Below are 19,581 nucleotides of genomic sequence, written 5' to 3' on the forward strand. Positions count from 1 at the left end.
ATAATTTCTGATGAGATTGTAACAATGTTTCAATCCTCTCTGAATCCAGCAGTTGGTAACAGACAACAGCAGACATAGAGAACGCTAAGAGGAACGCAGGTTTGCAAACAAATGTTCATTATTCTAGTTCAGTCTTTCACAGACACACTGTACAGAGTCTTGTATAAAAGAGAGGAACACATCTGCTTGCTCAGTTTAACACGACACCAAACAAAGCAACTAAGCTCTGGGGAAATCAAAGGTACAAGGAAACAGAACAGTTATTACTAATTCCTCAGCTTTTTACCGTAAACATTTGTCACGTAACAGACATTGCGTGTGATAGTTTCTTTGATACTGCAAATGCGTTTGGTCTTTCCTCGCGATGGAATACATGAAGGACCAGTGGACCCCATGGCATCTTCAGAAGGAGACAAACATAAGGCTTTAGGAACACCTAGCTCATCTCTATGAGTGTACTGCTCAGAAATTCTCAAAAACAAAAAATCCGGAACCCCCAATGAATAATGCTTAATTTTGGAAAAAAAAATAAATACTGTGAGGTACAACAAGTCGCACAGGAATAATAGCAGAAACATATCAACAGTTTCCTTTGGCGAATTTAACGGAAGTGAATGCTGATGTGAGCACAGGAAAAAAAATATAAAACATGAAAAAAATGGAAATGATATGAAAAATTGAAACTAAGGGTATTTCTAAGTTTTAGACTGTTGGGAGAAATGTTTGAGGCCATTAAATGCAGAAAAGAAATACATTCTCTATTATGTAGTTTGACAAAATACTAGTGTTTGCCCCCCCACCCCCTCCCCAGAAAAAAAAAGAAAAGAAAAAGACAACAAAACCCACTCTGCAGGCACACCCCAGCAGTTCTGGCTGCAGACGAAGTTGAGTAAATACCATCATTTAGTCAGTATGCTGTGGTAGCCGGGGCTGCCGATGTGGTTAACCAGCTCAGGCAACATGTGTAAACATCAGAAACAAAACAAAACAAAAGGTTTGGAGCAGTCTCCCCCCTCCCCGCTTGTTCTCACTCTCAATGGCTTGGTTGCAGGCTTGCTTTCATTTCTCTCTGACAAATTCGTGTGGGGAAACACAAAACACTACACAGTGAGATCCTGTCTTCCCCTCTCTTTCTGCCGATCGCTCCGAGAGGAGTGCTGCTCAATTCAAGTTCAGCACGTGAGTTTTCAGAGCTCCCAAGAACAGCCGCTGTGGAGGGCTTTGCAATTTTGTGTGTTAGGCAGGCCTGACTTGCCTTGCTGCTGCAGAATTTGCGACAAATGAGACATACAGCAGACTGACCCAGCTCAGGCTTTCTCCTCTTTTTCAAAGGATAAGGGTTAGGGCCTTGGAAATGAGTGTTCAACGCTTACTGTCTTCAGCTCTGCTCCTTTAGTGAGTAGTTCAGGCCACTGTGTCCTGAAATGGCACCCTGCCTCTACAGGAGTGACTTGGCTGTTTCACACCATGTTAATGTCACTTAACATGTATGGAGGAAGGACACAAAGCTGATTCTAATAACACTCTGCACTCAGAAGAACCGCCGCTTTTTTTCTTAAAGCGGTTTTCTGTGGCCAAAAAGTTGGCCTGTGGTTATGTTGAGTGACTAATTGTATTTTCTTTTCTGAAAACTTGTGCAAAGTTGGCAGTTTTGTGTTAACACTAATACTTTTTGTTTGGCATCTGTGCCCTTTACTGACCAGGACATTTTTATACAAGTGGGTTGTTTTTAAAGGAAAGATACTCACTGAAGTATGGCGAGAGTTTAAGGACAATAAGAAGCATGGATATTACACATCCCCCTGTAGTGTATGAAAAAAAGTGCATGGCTGGACTTATGTACTAGTACGGGACATTTTAAAAACTCAGGTCTGTGCTGCGAAGCATGCCAGCACGTCTTATTCACTATATCTAACAGGTAGTAAAAACAAGACCATGGGTTTTTTTTTTTTGGTTGCTTTTTTTTTGTTTTTTTTTATATATAAAGGAAATGTGCATTAATGCTAACAAAAATGAATAGAACTAGCCAACAAACTATTTATTTCCTGCATATCTAACAGCTGGATGTAACTGTCAAAATTAAAGAAGACTTAAACAACAATCAATACAACTGGTTTACATCATTGGCCTCTCAAGGCTAAATATTTACAGGCGAATCTGCCATGCTTTAATTAAAGATTCTCTCAAAACCTTCAAGTTCACAAAAGACAACTATAAGAAGTTCCTTTTTGTTTCTTTTCTCTTTTTTCCCTTTTATTTTTTGCAGGCAACAGTCATAGGTACAACAAAATGTCTCTTTGGAGAAGACCAAGAATTATTCTATCAAAATTGGGGCTAGCTGAACACATATGTGTGTTCCTGTGTGTGTGTGTTGAAAGGGGTACTTTCGTTTTTACCCCAAGTAAAAGATCCACCCTCTCCCAAAACTATAAAGGAAAAGAAAAAAATTCAAAAGCACCTAGTGTTTATCATTTTTATCTAAAGAAAAGAAATATGTGGGTGCACAAGTGAAGACACAGAACTACACACATGTGCACACACGCGTGTGCCCCGCTATGGAAGCACACACTGGCTATGGCAGTTCAAACATGTAGGCCATCTGGTGAGAGCTGGCATTTGTAGTGTACGGTCTGGGACTAATCTATTGAAGTGAAGGGAATGTTTTTGTGGAGATTAGGGTTCTGACTGTGCCGATTCCGGCTTCGCACAGAGGAAAACATCATGTTACAGCCCGGGACTTTGCACTTATGCATCTCTCGCAGATGCACAGTTTTGTAGTGGACCCTCAGGGTCCCCTTGTTGCTGTACATTTTGTGGCAAATGTTGCACATGATCCCACCATTGCTCCCAGACAAGCTGCTGAACATAAGAGATCCTGAAACTTCAGCCCCTAGGCTGCCAGGGAGGGTGGGAGCCTCAGCCTTGTGTGCGGATTCCCCACTGTCACTGGCCCCATCAATGTCATCGAGAAGAATCCCCTCGTCGCTGCCTGCATCTGATTCTCTGGAGGAGTGGATACTGCTGCTGGACTGGAGGCTGGAGGTGGTGCTCAGGTCAAGGACCATGTAGTCCTCCGCCATGCCTCTCCCATACCCATTCAGGTGGGAGTCTTCTGTCCCTGCGGGAGAGGAGGCATCTTCCCTGACATCGAGCCCCAGAGGGTGCTGGGCACCATAGATCTTCATTAAAAATTCATCCCGGAGGTCCTTGCTGAGGGAGGGCTGCGATGAGTCCAGGCCCATGTCATCGAGTTCTTTGGTCAACAGTTTACGATGCAGGTTTATGTTGGCACTGTGTCTAGGAAAACAAGAGGGAAGGGGGGAGGCGCACAGGGAGCGGGGAAGGGTGAGAAAAAGGAGAGCATTTTAAAATTGATTCAACTTTCAGTCAGCACCAAATAAGCACATTCATTCCTAATTACACCATTATAAAAGCAAGCATTCCCCACATCCTCGGGATTGAGTGCAGGTGGGAGGTGCAGAAAGGGGAACTTTCCATTGATGTCATTTTTACGAATAAACTCTTCAAGGGCCAGGATGAGTGCACACTTAGGCCCTCTTTTCTCAATGGCTGTTCCGCTAGGGCATCAGCCACAGAGGACCTCGTTGCAGATGTCTTAAACATAAAGTACGTCTAGGATAATAAACACGGAACAAGGTAAAAGAATGGAGCCTCCGCTTGTCTAAATGGAATAGTCTAAATTTACTTAAAATTAGAAAAGAACATCAAACAAGCTTTTTCTAATACAGCAAATACTGTGAAAAAGGCCTTCATTTTTAAAAAGTAAATGGTCTACATAATTTAGGTTTAACTTAAAAAAATCATCTTCACCACTCTCCTATATTTCATGTTTTAGGTTTAAAAAGAAGTCTCAGGAAAACAGTAACTTCAAACAGTTCAAAGATTTCTTCTTTGTGACATGAATCTTTTCTCAAACCTGTCTGAAATCCCACCCAAATCTAACAGCAAAATGCATTTAGTTTTCCAAAAGATACTACATTTTTAGCAATGAACTGTCTTCATCAAATAATGCTACTTTAAGGTTTAATTCTTTAAAATATAATCTGATAAATTATTTTCTAAATATATAACCCTTGCCTCCCCCCAACAAAAAAATCCAAAAGGATAAAAATTAAAGCACAGTAAGTTTAAAAAAATAATCAAGCACAATGACAGAGTCCCTTTAGTTCATAGACAGAACCCCTAACTTTGACAAGCAAAACATCACAGAGTTTTGCTTGTACTAAAAAGGGAGCGATTCATTCCCAGAGCATCTACAGGGACCTCAGGACTTATAAAACCCAAGTCCCTGTTTATCCGAAAACATTGCCTTTTGTATTTACACCCCCCATTGACTTTGAAAGCGCCCTTGGGCATATACCTCTCTCCACCTGCAAAGGCTCAGATGTTTGCCAAGTACCTAAATTGAAAGCTACCCTCCACAAAAAAAGGTGCTAAAGAAACAGGGAGATAAAACTTGCCAGCACTGGAGGCTGGACATCTTAGAGATGTTAACTGTGGTGATAGAAATGACCGAAATGGTCTGCATCAAGTTCAGGAGTCCTTCTGGTTATAATCAGAAGTCTCTCCAATTGGGAACAAGGGAGGCTAACACGTCCTAGAGAAGTGTGAGAGGTATGTGCCTCCAGGGCAAGAAAGGAGGGAGAGGCTTCCCACCTTTCCACACGAGACAATCAGCACTCTGGGTTGAGGGGCAGAGGGTGGCAGCCCCCTCCACACTGCACTTGGGAAGGCTGAGCTTACCTTGTGACAATAAGATCAGCTTTCTAATCTTTTGCTAAATCGATCACAAAAGAAAGCAAGAATGAGAGACAGAGAGAGAGAGAGAAAGAGAAAGAGGGAGAAAGAGAGAGAGAAAACAAATTCACATTCTAGACATCCGGCTTTTGAAAACTTAAACAATAAAATAGGGGTTTAAAATGTTGTGATCACAAAATTATTTTCTGTCATAAGTGATCATCTCATATGTTGTCTTGATTTTCAGATCACCTGCATAATCCAAAAACCATCAATCAAATCAAATACACCAAATTCACAGCATCAGCATCAACCATAAATGAGTTCCAAACAGACGCATGCAGTGTTGTGGGTACATGACTGTGGATAAACAGAAGTTGTCCACACAGGCCTGTTCTGACATTCCCTTTTCCCTGGTGGCAGGTGTCGGATGACTGTGGGTGTGGCTAAGCAGAGTGCAGAAAATGCCTACTGTGAAGTCTTTCCCATGACATGCGGGGAGACACAGGGTTAGAACAAGAAGGAACATGGAAATAGTTAAACTGTGTACCACTACTCTACTGAGAAAACAAGCTGCCAGCTGTAAGCAGTTCATAAAACCCAACCCTCATTCATTACTTTTAACACCCCTCCCCCTTTCTCCGTTTCTTGAACACACATTTGACTGCAATCTAGAACTCTGCCTTGCTTCTCACACATGTGCAGTTACCACTTGCTAGGTTCGCTGCTGAGAAGACAGCAGCCAGACACACAAAGGTTGCATCAAGACAGACTGGACGAGGAAGAATAAATTAACATTGACAAGAGGGCATCCGGATCACCCTGACGGACACCTCTCCCATAGGATGACTTGTGAATTTACACGTCTCCACTGATATGTTACCAGGAAGGGATCTGCTCTCCACGTCTCACCGTACAGCAGGAGAAGGCTGTAATCTAATTAGACGATGTACCAGCCCTCAATATCTGTCAACCAAACGATGTGCAGAAATGTGGAGACCAGCTCTGGCACTCCACTCAACAGTGTCCCTTTTCCGCTGTCAGCAGTACTGTTGGCCTCTGTTAATATAATTACATTGACTTTTATTCAATTAAGTGCCATCCCTCGCTTACGAAAAAAAAGCTACTTTATCAATTGATTCAGGTGTAATGTAATAATAAAGATGAACTCATGGCAGCGCATTAACTCTGCTGTTCATAACTTCAGTGCATGGGTTCATTCACGGCAGTCGATTTCCATTATGCAACCACAGTTCAAGAGAATTGATTCTTTTATGTTCATTTCTTAATCTATTTCATTTTTGTTTAATAATCTTCCCAAACGCCATATGCAAAACACATGGAGTGGGGATGAGGATAATGGGCGGGGGGAAAGCCGGCTGGTTCAGCCCCATGCCTTGGACTGTCACAGTGTTGCTGGGGTGGAGAGAAGACAAGCGAGACAAGGGAAAGCGGGCTGACTGGGGTTCTTTGTCAGACACTACCGGTCCTGTTCCTCAAGCCTCTACAGAACGGACAGGACAGGAGGCAGCGCTTGGTTTTAACAAAGACCTATTGCTAGACCTGCCAATCGGTCAATCCAAACCACTGACTGTCATAAAAACACCGTCCCCATGAGATACAAAGACCTAAGGTTAAAAGCAATTTGAGGACTATTACAAGTTTAATTGGATCAGCAAAACTGAAGAGGTAAAAAGAAGAAAGACAGAAAGAACTCACTACTGACAATCAGATGCTGAGCAAAAAGAAGCCCAGGATGGGAGGGAGGGGGCAGTGTGATGTAAACAGGGAGACCACAGCATAAGGATCCATTACCCAGAGATATACAAGCATCGTTCAAGAGGGAGATATCTAGTGTTCTGAACACTTACCTTGAAAAAGAAGGAAGACTAATAATTAGCTAAAATTTAGACTAAATAAGAGCCTGAGAATATAAAAAGCTGTTTCTGCTTGTTCTGATTAGGCAAATGATACAGCTACGAAGAAGGAAACTATTCTCACAAAAAGAAACAAAGAAAGAAGAAAAAGGAAAGATAAAGGCTGAGATAAAGAATTCATGGGTATGAAGGTAGGGGTTCATACACTGCTCTAAAAATTTTTCTCACACTTTCAAGACTTTAGATGAGCTGTACGTCAGCCTGTGGCAGATGAGGCAGAATGCCTGGCACGCAGGAGGTAACCAATCAGACAAGCACAGACTCACAGAAGTTTTCTCACACAACACAGAGGATGGATGGTGCTGAGGAAGAAGCATTTCCCGTCTCTGTAAAATGTCAGCAGTGACAGAGTGGAGAGTAAAGACTCCGCTACCGTGTAAGGGACATCACAGGCTGTAGGGCCAAGGCACTCGTCTCACTTGGGCTATGCACAGTTACCAACGTTTTCTGAAGTTCTAGCCTAACAATCTGCCAAAACTTAAGAGGTCACACACACAAATCAAAATGAAATAAAGCTTTAGATCCAGGGAAGGGTCTCAGTGCCTAAACTTCTGTCTTATCTGGAATGCTGAGTTAAGTCCTGTCGCTGGACCAATGCACACTACCCTGTCCTTTCTGTTTCTTGGAGGAAATCATACCTTAATCACAGAACACAGGATGCATCAAATGCTATCAGTGAACTCCAGACCCCGCTGACAAGGAAAGCGAGTGCTGCCGTGGGCTTTGTTCTTATGTCTCATTTCCCCACGTGCCCAAGCGCCCAGGGGGAGCTGATGTAACACTTTACAAGCAAATGTTTGAACAAAATCAGAGTTTGAGTTAGGTTTTGAAATACAGGGGAAGGACAGGAGGTTTTGTTGTTAGCTGCTTGTTCTTAAGAAAAGTCTTATGCTCAGGTTAGAAAATCAGACTGAGGCAAAGTGATGCTTAGTCTCCATCATAAACTTGCAAGTTAAAGAGAGCTGGAATCACCCGAGAGACAGGTCTCTGAGTATGTCTGGGGTGTGTCTTAATTATGCTATTGAAGTGGGGAGAGACCCATCCGCTGTGGGGTGGTACCATTCCTAGGCTGGGAATGCTGGGCTGCATGGAAGGAGACAACAGGCAGAATATGAGCCTCCACTGCTCTCTGCTTCCTGATTGGATATGGTGTGAGCAGCCCCTTCAAGCTTTTGCTGCCCTGCCTTTCCCACCATGTACTCTGAGGTAAAGAAAACCTTGCTTCATGAAGTGTCTTTGCCAAGTACTTATCACGGCAACAAAAAATAACTAAGCCAGCCAGCCAGAAACTAGTTTCCCAAATCTACTAATCAAGCTAATATGTTATATAAAATGTACAATACGTAATTCTTAATTTCATGCCATTCCAGGATTAGTGAATTAATATCACACAATTCTTTGAGTAAAATGGAATTAAGATTTCACTTTTGTTTTTTGGTTTTTTTTGTATTTACTTTCCTGCTCTACTCCATCACTTACCACAAATATATGTCAAATAGTCCCAAATAATACTGTCTAAAATGACCACAGTGAAATGTCCGCAGCAGATTGTGTGTGTGGTGTGGTGTGTGTGCAGTCATCCCTTGGTATCTATCATCCAGGGCTTGGTTCAGTACCAACCCTAAACCAGAATCCAGATTCTCCAAAGTCTTTTATAAACAGTGGAAAGGTACTTGTGCCCACCCTACACAATCCTTCATTATAAATTAAGTCATATCTGTATTACATGATTCCCACATAACATAAATGTTTTACAAACAGTCATTGTACTATGTCATGTAGGAAATAGTGACAAGAAAAGATGTCTTTATGTGTTGGGTGTAACCGTGATTTTTCTCTAACATTTTCTGTTTGTGGCTAGTTGAATCCGTGAATATAGACTTGCTAGATATAAAGGGTCAGCTGTCTATGTACATGAAGAGAGGGAAAAAGAGAGGGAAGAGGGATTTCTCCAATCTAGGGGAGTATAGATGCCAGATGTGAATATAGGGTTAGTTAGCAGTACTTCCAAACAGATGTATATACAGGGTTAGTCAGCAGTACTTCCAAACAGATGTGAATGCGGGGTTAGTTAGCAGTACTTCCAAACAGATGTGAATGCGGGGTTAGTTAGCAGTACTTCCAAACAGATGGGTATACAGGGTTAGTTAGCAGTACTTCCAAACAGATGTGAATGTGCGGTTAGTTAGCAGTACTTCCAAACAGATGGGTATACAGGGTTAGTTAGCAGTACTTCCAAACAGAAATGTAAACCCTCTCCAAACCGCTCTCTCCTCAGCGCAGTGTTGTGAGACTGATGACTGCATTACCATTTATTGGTCACATGCTTACACCTCAGTGAGTTCAATGACATTTTGGCACTACCCATATTCTGAAAAACCGCAGTTGTTCGAGGATTTTCAATAAAGATTTTCTCCACACTGTCTGCATTGCCCTCCTCCGGCACTCTGCCCCAGCTGACGAAGAAATGTAGTGTAAAATTATAGTGGATAATTCTCAAAAACCCAAAAAGTAAAGAGATGCAAAATTAATGCAAGAAATAAAGACTAAGCAAATTTTTAAAAAAAATATGAAATTCAGTTTTTTTCAATCCCTTTTCATCTAAAACAAATCATCCACACTGGTCACGCAGGCAGTTCCCTCTCCATTCAAATCATTCACTTGAAGATAAGCGCCCACCAAACTCTTTAGGGGATTAACTAATTTACTGCACAGATACGGCACGTCTGTTGTAATAACAGGTAGGATGTATTGGGGTCGACCATTTATCAGAATTAGACTTCTTTTCTCAATTCACAGTGAATTATGCTGCCCACACGACTCCCCTCTCTCAGAGCCTGTCATTCCCTTATGGCCCCTAACGTGGCAGGCAAACAAAATTGACAGTCTCATCTTGTCAACAAGGGGCGATTCTCCTGAGAAGCCATTTAACTTTGCAGAGGAAGCAATGTATTAATGTGCTTGGCCCAGGAATGTTAATCATCTTCAGGCTTCCGATCTATCTTTGACGTGAGCGAAATCACCAAATTTGTTTACTAAATGAATCGTAATATGCTAATAAGAAAGCATGACATATATGGAAAAGCCAAACAGATGGTTTGTTTACTCCACTTTGCAACTTTATAAATGCTGTAACTCTGAAGATGTTAGTGAGAATTATTGGTTTGTTGGCAGAGGCAAACATGTCTTTTGCATACTAAATTTGGCACTACAGTTAGAAAACAATTTGTCATTGCTGCGGAATGCATAAAAATGTTAACGGAGTGATGGCATTTGGGAGGGCAGATGGGTAGATGGAAAATGTGGATGCCGCCTGCTCAGGTTAAGCATAGAATTGATATCCATCAACAGCTTTGCTCACTAACCACTGTAATGTTGAGTTGTGTCTCACACAAGAAGGCTTTCAGTAGTACCTGTTGCGCTGTAAGGCATGGGGAGGCTGACAGTGTGACTAGGGTATGTTTTCCCAGCACTTGAGGGGTTCTCCACCAGGTAGCTTATCTGGTACTCAGCTACTGCTATTGTTGGGGAAAAAAAGGCACAGCCTCTTTTAAAGATAATCTGGGTGCAATTTTATGTTTTGCACCTACTCAGGCTGGAAGAAAAAAAAACCTTTATATCTTCTGATTCATATTTTACTGTCTAATTTAAAGAGTTTCTTAGAAAAGATGTTTTTTCCCAAATAATTGGAATGAACTGCTTTCTTCATATTCAAATCTGTCTTCCATTAGAAATTTCAATATGTAAAATATAGGACATTGATTTCTGAGATCATTTTAAAAGGAAATAATTTCTGAGAGGAAGTATTTAAAATGTTCTATATCGTTCAAACAGTTAATTTGTGATCTTAAGAGATGACATTAGGGATCTCTAGGTTCCCCATGGAAAGAGACTACGGTATCTTGTAGGACCATCAATATTACTTAGCTTTGGACTTTGTCCAGAAACGTATGTGGAAAAATGAAGGTAATGAACTTGAAAACTCAGGTGAGCACAGTCTCATCTGCATAGCTGCTCATGTGTCAAAGCTGCCAGCTGAAACACGACTACTTTGGTCGGCCCACCAGTAGCGTACCTGTGCTGCTAAAGACTTCATCCTGTACAAGCATCCACATGATGTTTGCGAATTCCCTTGTAGTCACACCGGCATGGTTGGAAGTACAGAATATTTCAGTAAAGAGTTGCTTCCTGCCACCAAACATTCTAGCCCAAACATATGCTTGAGACCACCACTAACTTCGCAGAGCCTCCCGGTGCACCGCTGTATAGGGCTGAACTTTTAAACTTCCTGGCTGACTAGCAACAAGAACACAAAGTGGTCCACAGAACCACTGGGTTCTTGCTGTCCAAGGATCACTTTGGAGCAAGAAACATTAGCGCTGTCCCAGCCTGGCTCTTATATCTCATTTGAAACATCTCATTCCTCACCAACAAAGAAAATTTCAATAAAGTACTTTTACTGGCTTAACAACCTCAAGCTCCTGGGATTGTCAAAGTGCTAAGCCTTTTCCAAGGAGAGAAGAAATCAGCAGCTCAAATATAATTAACCTTCCATTCTCAATGCAAACTGCCACGCAAAGGAGCTCCGCGGTCTATTAGGGAAGTTATAATGGCCAACAGGCAGAAGCAAAATTGGTCAAAAAGTTGGCTGCTGCTGTCATATTTTTGGAATTATGATTAATGGTACTAATAATGTGGATGATTACTGATATGTGTATCTCCAGCAGTTTATCATATTGCTCTGGCTGCCTACATCCACAATAAACAGGATGCGATCATTTACCTCTTTATTGAAGGCAACCCCTCTCTTGAAGGAGCATATTCTAATTACTTCGTAATGTTTTATGTCTTAAACATTTTGCAGCTCTGGACCTTGCCAACTGCTTCATGTCTACCATTGATTAATTACTGAAGGTTTAATCAAAATTTAGAACCTAATGTAGTCATTTATGAGCGCACCACAGTGCCAAAGTAGCTAGGCTCTGCTCCCGAGTTTGGAGAGTGTTCGGTTCAAAATCAAATCCCAGGCAGGCACGAAGATCCAAGAATTTCACCTTGGGTGCTCTGAGGTTGCCAATTCCATCTCTGCTGATGAATGGAAGGTAATCTAACTACAGGTAAACAACAGTTTTACCTTCTCTCTCACCACTGGGCTCCCCCTTCCCTCCCAATCCTCAAGCCTACAGAGCCACACTGCCTGCTGCTCTGGAGAAAAGGGGATGCTTCTGAACACCCATCATGAGAACATAGTTTTGAAGTGGTTAAACAAGTGAAAAATAATTTGCTGGGACAAATACATAAGTTTTTTTTTATGTGGATTTTTTTTATGGTTCTGTCATACAGCCATTCACCGTTGAAGTTAAGTGTTTTTTTAATACCATTACTGCACTGCTGAAATGGATGCTAATATAGCTTGGAGTGCTAATGTCAAGTCGTGGTAATAAAAAAGACAGACTGCTGAATGAAATAATTTCATGTAAAAAATAGAACAAAAGTGCTCTCTCTCCCTCTCCGCACTTTTATTGAATCGGGACTGACTGAGCCAATTGCTTTAGAAGTCTGTAAAACACAATTACTAGTGAGCGAAGTGACCCACCAGTGCCCCCTCAGTGACAGAGGGCACTAAAAAGGCAGCCGAGTTACAGCAGCTCCCCTCAGCCCCATCAGACAGCAGAGGCTTCCTTCCTTCCAAGGGCCTGTTGTTTGCTCAAAATCTATAGCTTTGCTTAGCAAAACTTGCAATTTCCCTTCAGCGTGATGAAGTAGCTTCATCTATCGCTTTCTAGGATGGTCTCCTTTGGAAATGAAGGACCATCTGTGTTCTGGTCTTTCGGCTCAAGTGTTTTCATATATAAACACACATGTGCACCGCTGGTGCTCTTACGGGAGAAAGTGGGCATGATTGAGTGCTCAGGCACAATTCAGATTTGTCTATGCCAGTCAAACGGAGCCATCCCCTACATATGTCTAGGTAGAGTCACATGGCCTCTCTTCTCTGTCTTTCTTTTCCAAAGTGTAGTAAAAATTAGAGCAAGCAAGAAAAAGAATTAAGTTGGAAGTAGGTAACATTTTTCCCCTTAGTTAATAAAAGAGGCAATAAACTCTGCAAAGTAGTAGAGTTAAGATCACTAACACTTCAGCCTGACGGCATTTTACCAGGAATTTACAACTCTCCTTTTAATCCAAGCAGCTTGCATTAGGACATAAAATGTAGGTGTTTTTTAAAGTATAGCTTTATGCGAAATGAGTGGAGAAAAACTGTCCTTTCTGAAACTGTTCTCTCTTCCCCTGACTTGCTGTGCCTGCCTCTCAAACACACACAGCTTGGCACTCGGCAATCACAGCCACCACATCTCCTTTAAAGTTTTAACATTGTAACTTTTTGGCAAGTGCAAACTTCTTTCATAGACTGCCATATCCACCTAGTTGGAGGTCCTGAGAGTCTATGGGGAAAACATTACACCATTTCCCAGTAGCCTTAGGAAGGGGAAAGGACAACAACTTTAGAGATCAGCCTCCCTGGGAAGTCCAGCAGCAAAGTCTTTCATTGTCTTTGCAAACAAACAATACTAGCTAGAGAGTTGGTACTTTTTCACCTAAAGGAGAAGGGAGCCCACCAGGGTTACACCAGTGAACAGAGGGGAAGATTTCACTGGGGTTACATGGGTGAACAGGGGGAGGGATCCCACCAGGGTCACACAGGTGAAGAGGGAAAGATCCCACCAGGGTCACACAGGTGAAGAGGGAGGGATCCCACCGGGGTCACACAGGTGAAGAGGGAGGGAATCCACCAGGGTCACACAGGTGAAGAGGGAGGGATCCCACCGGGGTCACACAGGTGAAGAGGGAGGGAATCCACCAGGGTCACACAGGTGAAGAGGGAGGGAATCCACCAGGGTCACACAGGTGAAGAGGGAGGGAATCTACCAGGGTCACACAGGTGAAGAGGGAGGGAATCCACCAGGGTCACACAGGTGAAGAGGGAGGGATCCCACCGGGGTCACACAGGTGAAGAGGGAGGGATCCCACCGGGTTCACACAGGTGAAGAGGGAGGGATCCCACCGGGGTCACACAGGTGAAGAGGGAGGGAATCCACCAGGGTCACACAGTGAAGAGGGAGGGATCCCACCAGGGTCACACAGGTGAAGAGGGAAAGATCCCACCAGGGTCACACAGGTGAAGAGGGAGGGATCCCACTGGGGTCACACAGGTAAAGAGGGAGGGATCCCACCAGGGTCACACAGGTGAAGAGGGAGGGATCCCACCAGGATCACACAGGTGAAGAGAAAGGGATCCCACCGGGGTCACACAGGTGAAGAGGGAGGGATCCCACCGGGGTCACACAGGTGAAGAGGGAGGGAATCCACCAGGATCACACAGGTGAAGAGAAAGGGATCTCACCAGTGTCACACGAGTGACCAGTGGGGAGGATCCCATTGGGGATTACAAGAGTGAACAGAGGAGAGCATCCCACTGGGGTTACAAGGGTGAACAGAGGGAAGGATCCCACGGGGGTTACAAGGGTGAATATTAATGGATGTGCATAGTCTCATACCACCTTGCTACTGTAAGGATATCTGCAAACACAAGCATCTCAAATGACATTTCATATCAGCAAGACTCACAACTAGAAAGTCTATCAGGGGTATAATAGACTCTAATGAACCAGAAACAGAAAGCTGGAAAATGACCCTTTCCAAGTTATACCATCATGAAACATACTGCCTGGGTACTCATGGTGCATCTTCTCTGGTATTTGCCGGGAGTTTCCAGGCAGAGCTGGTAAGAAGAGAAGGCAACGATAAAGGCGTTCACAAGCATTCTGTTTGTCGTGGGGGCTCTACAGTCACGAGAGAGTCAATAGTAACTTCCCTCCACAGCATTTATAAAGCATCTCTGCACGTGCAAGGGCAAGTGTTTTGCTAGCCACTGGGCTGTCTCTGTGGCACACGGTTCTGAAGATGGTGGCGGGGAAGGCTGCTTGTGGAGGAGGGAAAGGTCAGCAGAGGTTTAAATGAGCTTGTCTTGCATCCAGCTGGGCCAGCAGGAGGTCATTAGGAAGATCCAAGGCTCACTTTAGGCTTGACAGAGTCTCTCCCCATGATACAAGGAGACCGTTTTGCTCATTGCTCTTCTTTCAGTATATAAAAAGAACCCCGGGGACAAGAATGACACCGAAGTTTATCTTACTACCAAAGTTTTGCTTGAGGAGGGCACAACCAGCAATTACTCAGGAGGGGGATTTACTTTGTTTGTTTGCTTTTGATGGAAAGTAATGGAGATAAGTACAAAAGGCCTATTGATCTGCTGGTTCTATTGTGAAACCAAACAGAGGAGCAGTGGGGAAACATCTCTTAGCCTTTAAAAGCCAGAGGACCCACACAACTTCACTCTATAAGGAGTTTTGGAAGCAGAGAATTGAAATCGGATTGGGCACAGTGTTGGGAATGAAGCAGTCATCTATTAAGAGGCTCTCCTCTGAGGATTAGCACACTGTTTGACAGCTAATTACATTAGGGCACATATACTAATAGTTCCGTTGAATTGGTGCTAAGTGGCTCGTTTCTTGGAGGTATCGCCTGGTATTTATTGAAAATCTCTCTCTATAAAAGTTCTCTATAAGTTTCCAAACATAGAGAATGATGGAAAAAATGGATGCTGCTTTGGTGAGAAGGTGAAAACAGGAGGCAGGTAGCATGTTTTCGCATCCTCACCTCTGCTGTTAATGTATGCAGTGGCTCATCAGAGCAGCTCATGTTAATTTATTCCTGCACACCTGTATAGGGCTGGAAGTCAGGTAATAAGATGAGCAGAAACTATACATCTCTGCTGTTTAGCTATGGCTACCCAGAGGCCTATACGAGAACAAATTTAGTTCTGGAGACATCAGCAGGTTTTAATAAACCAAATACAGATGTCTTACTCCATACAAATCAAGAAGTTTACATGTTTAAATCTGCACTGATTTAACTAGCAATCAAAAAGAAGGCTCACACTTGGCACCAATGGTTGCCTCATATTTATTTATAAATCACCCTAGGCAGATATTATTTTGTTTTAAAATTTATTCATCTGGCTGAAACAACCTCCACACACCTTAAAGATCAGGAAGAGCCTCTTGCCTTCCTGATAAAATCTATGGCAAACTTCGGCAATTGCTGTGAGATGGTTACAAATGAAGAGGGAGAAGTTCACAAGGATGCTAACTTCTTTCTGTACAACACACCATCTAGTTTCTGAAGGTCTTCATTTTTAAATTTCCAATCACCAAAGCAAATACAAATAAAACAGCACACTAGGAAATGACGAGGAAGGTTAGGAAAAGGACAGATATGGATTCAGCTGTTTGTTTGCTTCCTACTCCCCTTGAATTAAAAAAAAAACAATGTATGGGTTTCTCTTCTGCATAGGTTAGTGGCCAGTGAACCCTCCTAAATATGAAGTGGTATGGGAGGTCCTTCTGTGTCTGTGTTGCTATTGTTAGTTAATGAATTAAAGAAACTGCTTTGGCCTGTTGATAGGGCAGAACTTAGGTAGGCGGTGAAGACAGAACTGAATGCTGGGAGAAAGAAGGGTAAGAGAGATGCCATGGAGCTGCTGGAGACAGATGCTGGGAATTTTACCCGGTAAGCCACAGCCTTGTGGCAATACACAGATTAATAGCAATGGGTTAAACTAATATGTAAGACTTAGCCAATAAGAAGCTAGGGCTAGCGGGCCAAGCAGTGTTTTAATTAATACAGTTCCTGTGTGGTTATTTTGGTTCTGGGTGGCGGGGATGAACAAGTGGCTCACTACGTGCAACAATGAAGTCAGAGGATGAGAAAGTAGCACATGTAAACTAAGGTCTGCGGAGTGTGACCAGCGTGCTTTTATGAATACTGCAGCTCCAGGCCACATGGTTAGAACTTCTACCCAGGGAGTGTCTCATATGTATAGTTCCACGCGTTCCCTGACAGAGGAACAACCCAGCAGCAGAAAATCAAGGGATACATAAAGAAAGAATCTGACAATCATCTCGGAGCATCAGAGCTCTTTACAGAGGAAACACTCTTCCTTCACTTCAATCATTCAGAATAAAGGTCATTCTTGCAACGGGTGGTGAGGAGGGGAAGCAGTCGTGCACATTAGCTTGCTCTTTGTCATTAATGTGGAACGGTCCTTCTGACTTCTGAACTGATCAAACACACCATTATTGGCAACTACACACAGAAGGACACCTTTGATAATGTTTCTGTCTGTTGTCATCCCTTGCACGTGTGTCTTTCTCTCACTGTCAAACCTAAAACACAGTACTTAGCACTGTTTTTCTATCTCATCCTACTAACATGCTCATCCGAGGACCGCAATGCACCCCTACATGCATACTCATCTCAGAAGCTGCTTCCAGCTCCTATAAGATATTGCAGTTTGGAGGACAAGGCAGCTGCACTGGCAAACAGGAGAAAGGAGGAAACGCAGGGTGTTCTAGGAGCCCTGCAAACCTCAGCTACCATGGGGGTATTTTCCACACTGGAACTTCCTCTCGACTGTTTCATTTGTACAAGGAAGACACTGCGGAGTCAAGGATGGATGAAGTCAGGCCTCCTTGTGTAGAAGGAAACGGTTTGGAGAGAGAAGGTCTACAGACAAAGGAGAGTGTCTTGGGAAGGTCTGTTGGCTAAAGAGAAAGGTAAGAAAGCTCGTCACTGTTTTAGTTCATCGTTTGATTAAAAGAGGAACACAGGCTTTCTGAGTTTGTGTAGTAGTAAAGAGAAGACTCGAAACAGATCACAGATGAGGCTTCAGAGTCCCTGTGCACAAGGAGGCACAACCACTGGCTGACAGTCATTGATGAAATGATTACGTCTGAGAGGGAAATCTAATTATGTTCCCAAGTCCACTGTGCCGAGATTCAGGAAGAGGCTGGCAATTCAATGGCATTACTGTGTCTTGGTGTTCTGGTGCCAGTTAGTCACACATCACTGTGTCTTCAAGTCATCGTCTCAACAGGATGAATATTTTCCTTTGGCAAAAAAATTAAAGGCCCAACTTTTTATTTTGTTTTATTATTTTTTTTGAGGATTTAGCTTGGGATAAAAAAAAATCTGTGTGGTTTTTAAAAAAATTCACTTTATCTTTTTTCAATTTCTATTTTGTCATTTGTCACAGGACAAACTCTAAAATGAAAAAGACTAGATATGGTATACTATTTCACCCTCAACAATGTATCCACTGTCTTTTGAAACAGCCTGTCTGTGCTCCTCCTGTACTTGGAAGATCACTGGTCTAACTTCTGTGTAGCTGGCACTGGCTAATCTCCCAAGTCCTGACAATAAAAATGGCAACTAAAATATCCCTTTTCTGTCAGCAAGTACTTCCCCGGAGACAAACAATTCTGTCTCAGCAGCACCTCCCTTTGTGTCTGGACACAGACACAGCAGCTCTTAGTGTGTTCTAGCGTTCAGTACTGACTGTGCATTCGTGAAAGCTCCAGGCTCGGGTTCTTCCCCTTTGCTATTTATTCCAGTGTTATGAACTGTGATGTTTTCAGCAAACGAAAATGTGAAAGGAATTCATGCAAATAAGCTTAAAATGTTGGCTTGTCTTCAAATACTCCATTTTCATAAATATTTCATGCAAGTTTTCACAAGTCTTTTATATTTGTTAAAAAATTTCAATGAAATTTTTTTCAATGCATTAACCTCATCATCACTAATATACTGTTTGTAATCCAAAAGAATACTATTCCAAAAGAGGAATGGGGGTGGAACTGCATTTATTAATCAAAGTGTAAGCATCTTATCTGATATTTTCTGGGACTGTCAATAAGAATTTAGAACTGAATATAATGGTAACACAAGAATCCTTTTTTTTAAATAGAGCCAAGATAGTGGAGAAAAACATCATTAAAAGAATAGGACTTGGCTCCTTCCATGTCAGTAAAAAGAAAGACAATATGTATATCCATTAAAAAGGGGTGGATCTTACATATGTGAACATTCTGAAGAGACAGGTCACTGCTTTGTGGTGATGCTTTCTCTTTTTAAATCAAGACAGGGTATAGGTGTACAGCTCAGACTGGAGTCAAACTGGCTATTCCCCACTCTCCCAAGTGTCCTGCCACAGCAGCCCCAGTGGACCCTCACCACCTTCTGCTTTGTCAAAGACCTCTATCCAACTAATAAACACCAGAGTAAGGTGGAAGATCTTTGGAAACTTCATTCATTGTTTTCTACATATATTTTAAACTGTGAAAGAAAGTTTTGTCTGAAAATATTTAAAAGGTTAGTGTAGAACCAAAACACACATCCCTTGAAGGAGGAAGGATGGTGACAGGAGCTGGGCTGGGGTACTATGAAGAAAACAAACTTGCTCCAAGGCTCATCCTCCATAAATGATGAGATCATCTTGTTGTCCCACCACTGAATGGCCACCCTGACATTCCATTCATATTGTAAGAGGATTGATAAAGAATATGGTAGGTTTAGGGTCAGCTGCTTCTGCTTACGTCCCATGGTTTCAGAACTATAGACACAAAACTAGAGAGCTAATGCCATCTGAGGGCTGTCCTCTGAGAATTCTAACTGATCTAAAGCATTTACTTAGGCATGTCCCCCTTTTGTGGTGAAGTTCCATGGCAGATTACATTTTAGGGATGTGATCAAAGACACTATGGAGTTGAAATAAAGAAACCCACACAACCATACTCTCTCCCCATATCAACAATTACTTTGGCCTTATTGTCTTCTGATAGCTTCATGATTCTTAAGGAACTGAAGGACATACTAAATACTCATGTAAGGAATGATAATATTTCTGGTTATACCTACGGAGATGCAGGCTGTCTCGATGTCCTGGACCTATGGTTCTTTCCATCCATAAATTTCTGTTTCTATATTGAAT

General features: G+C 42.5%; 1 protein-coding gene across 2 annotated transcripts in view; it reads right to left on the reverse strand.

Moving 5' to 3' along the window:
* Positions 1–883: 883 nt before the first annotated feature.
* The window catches only part of Bnc2 (basonuclin zinc finger protein 2), a 402,071-nt gene continuing 383,373 nt past the window's right edge, over positions 884–19,581 (reverse strand). For both annotated transcript variants that reach the window (XM_075946140.1, XM_075946141.1), the window contains one exon: positions 884–3,297. In XM_075946140.1, coding sequence (XP_075802255.1) covers positions 2,637–3,297 — 661 coding nt within the window. In that variant the 3' untranslated portion in view covers positions 884–2,636. The remainder of the gene's footprint in view (positions 3,298–19,581) is intronic.

This window comes from Microtus pennsylvanicus, chromosome 13 (genome assembly GCF_037038515.1).
Source record: "Microtus pennsylvanicus isolate mMicPen1 chromosome 13, mMicPen1.hap1, whole genome shotgun sequence".
Classification (NCBI taxonomy): Eukaryota; Metazoa; Chordata; class Mammalia; order Rodentia; family Cricetidae; genus Microtus; species Microtus pennsylvanicus.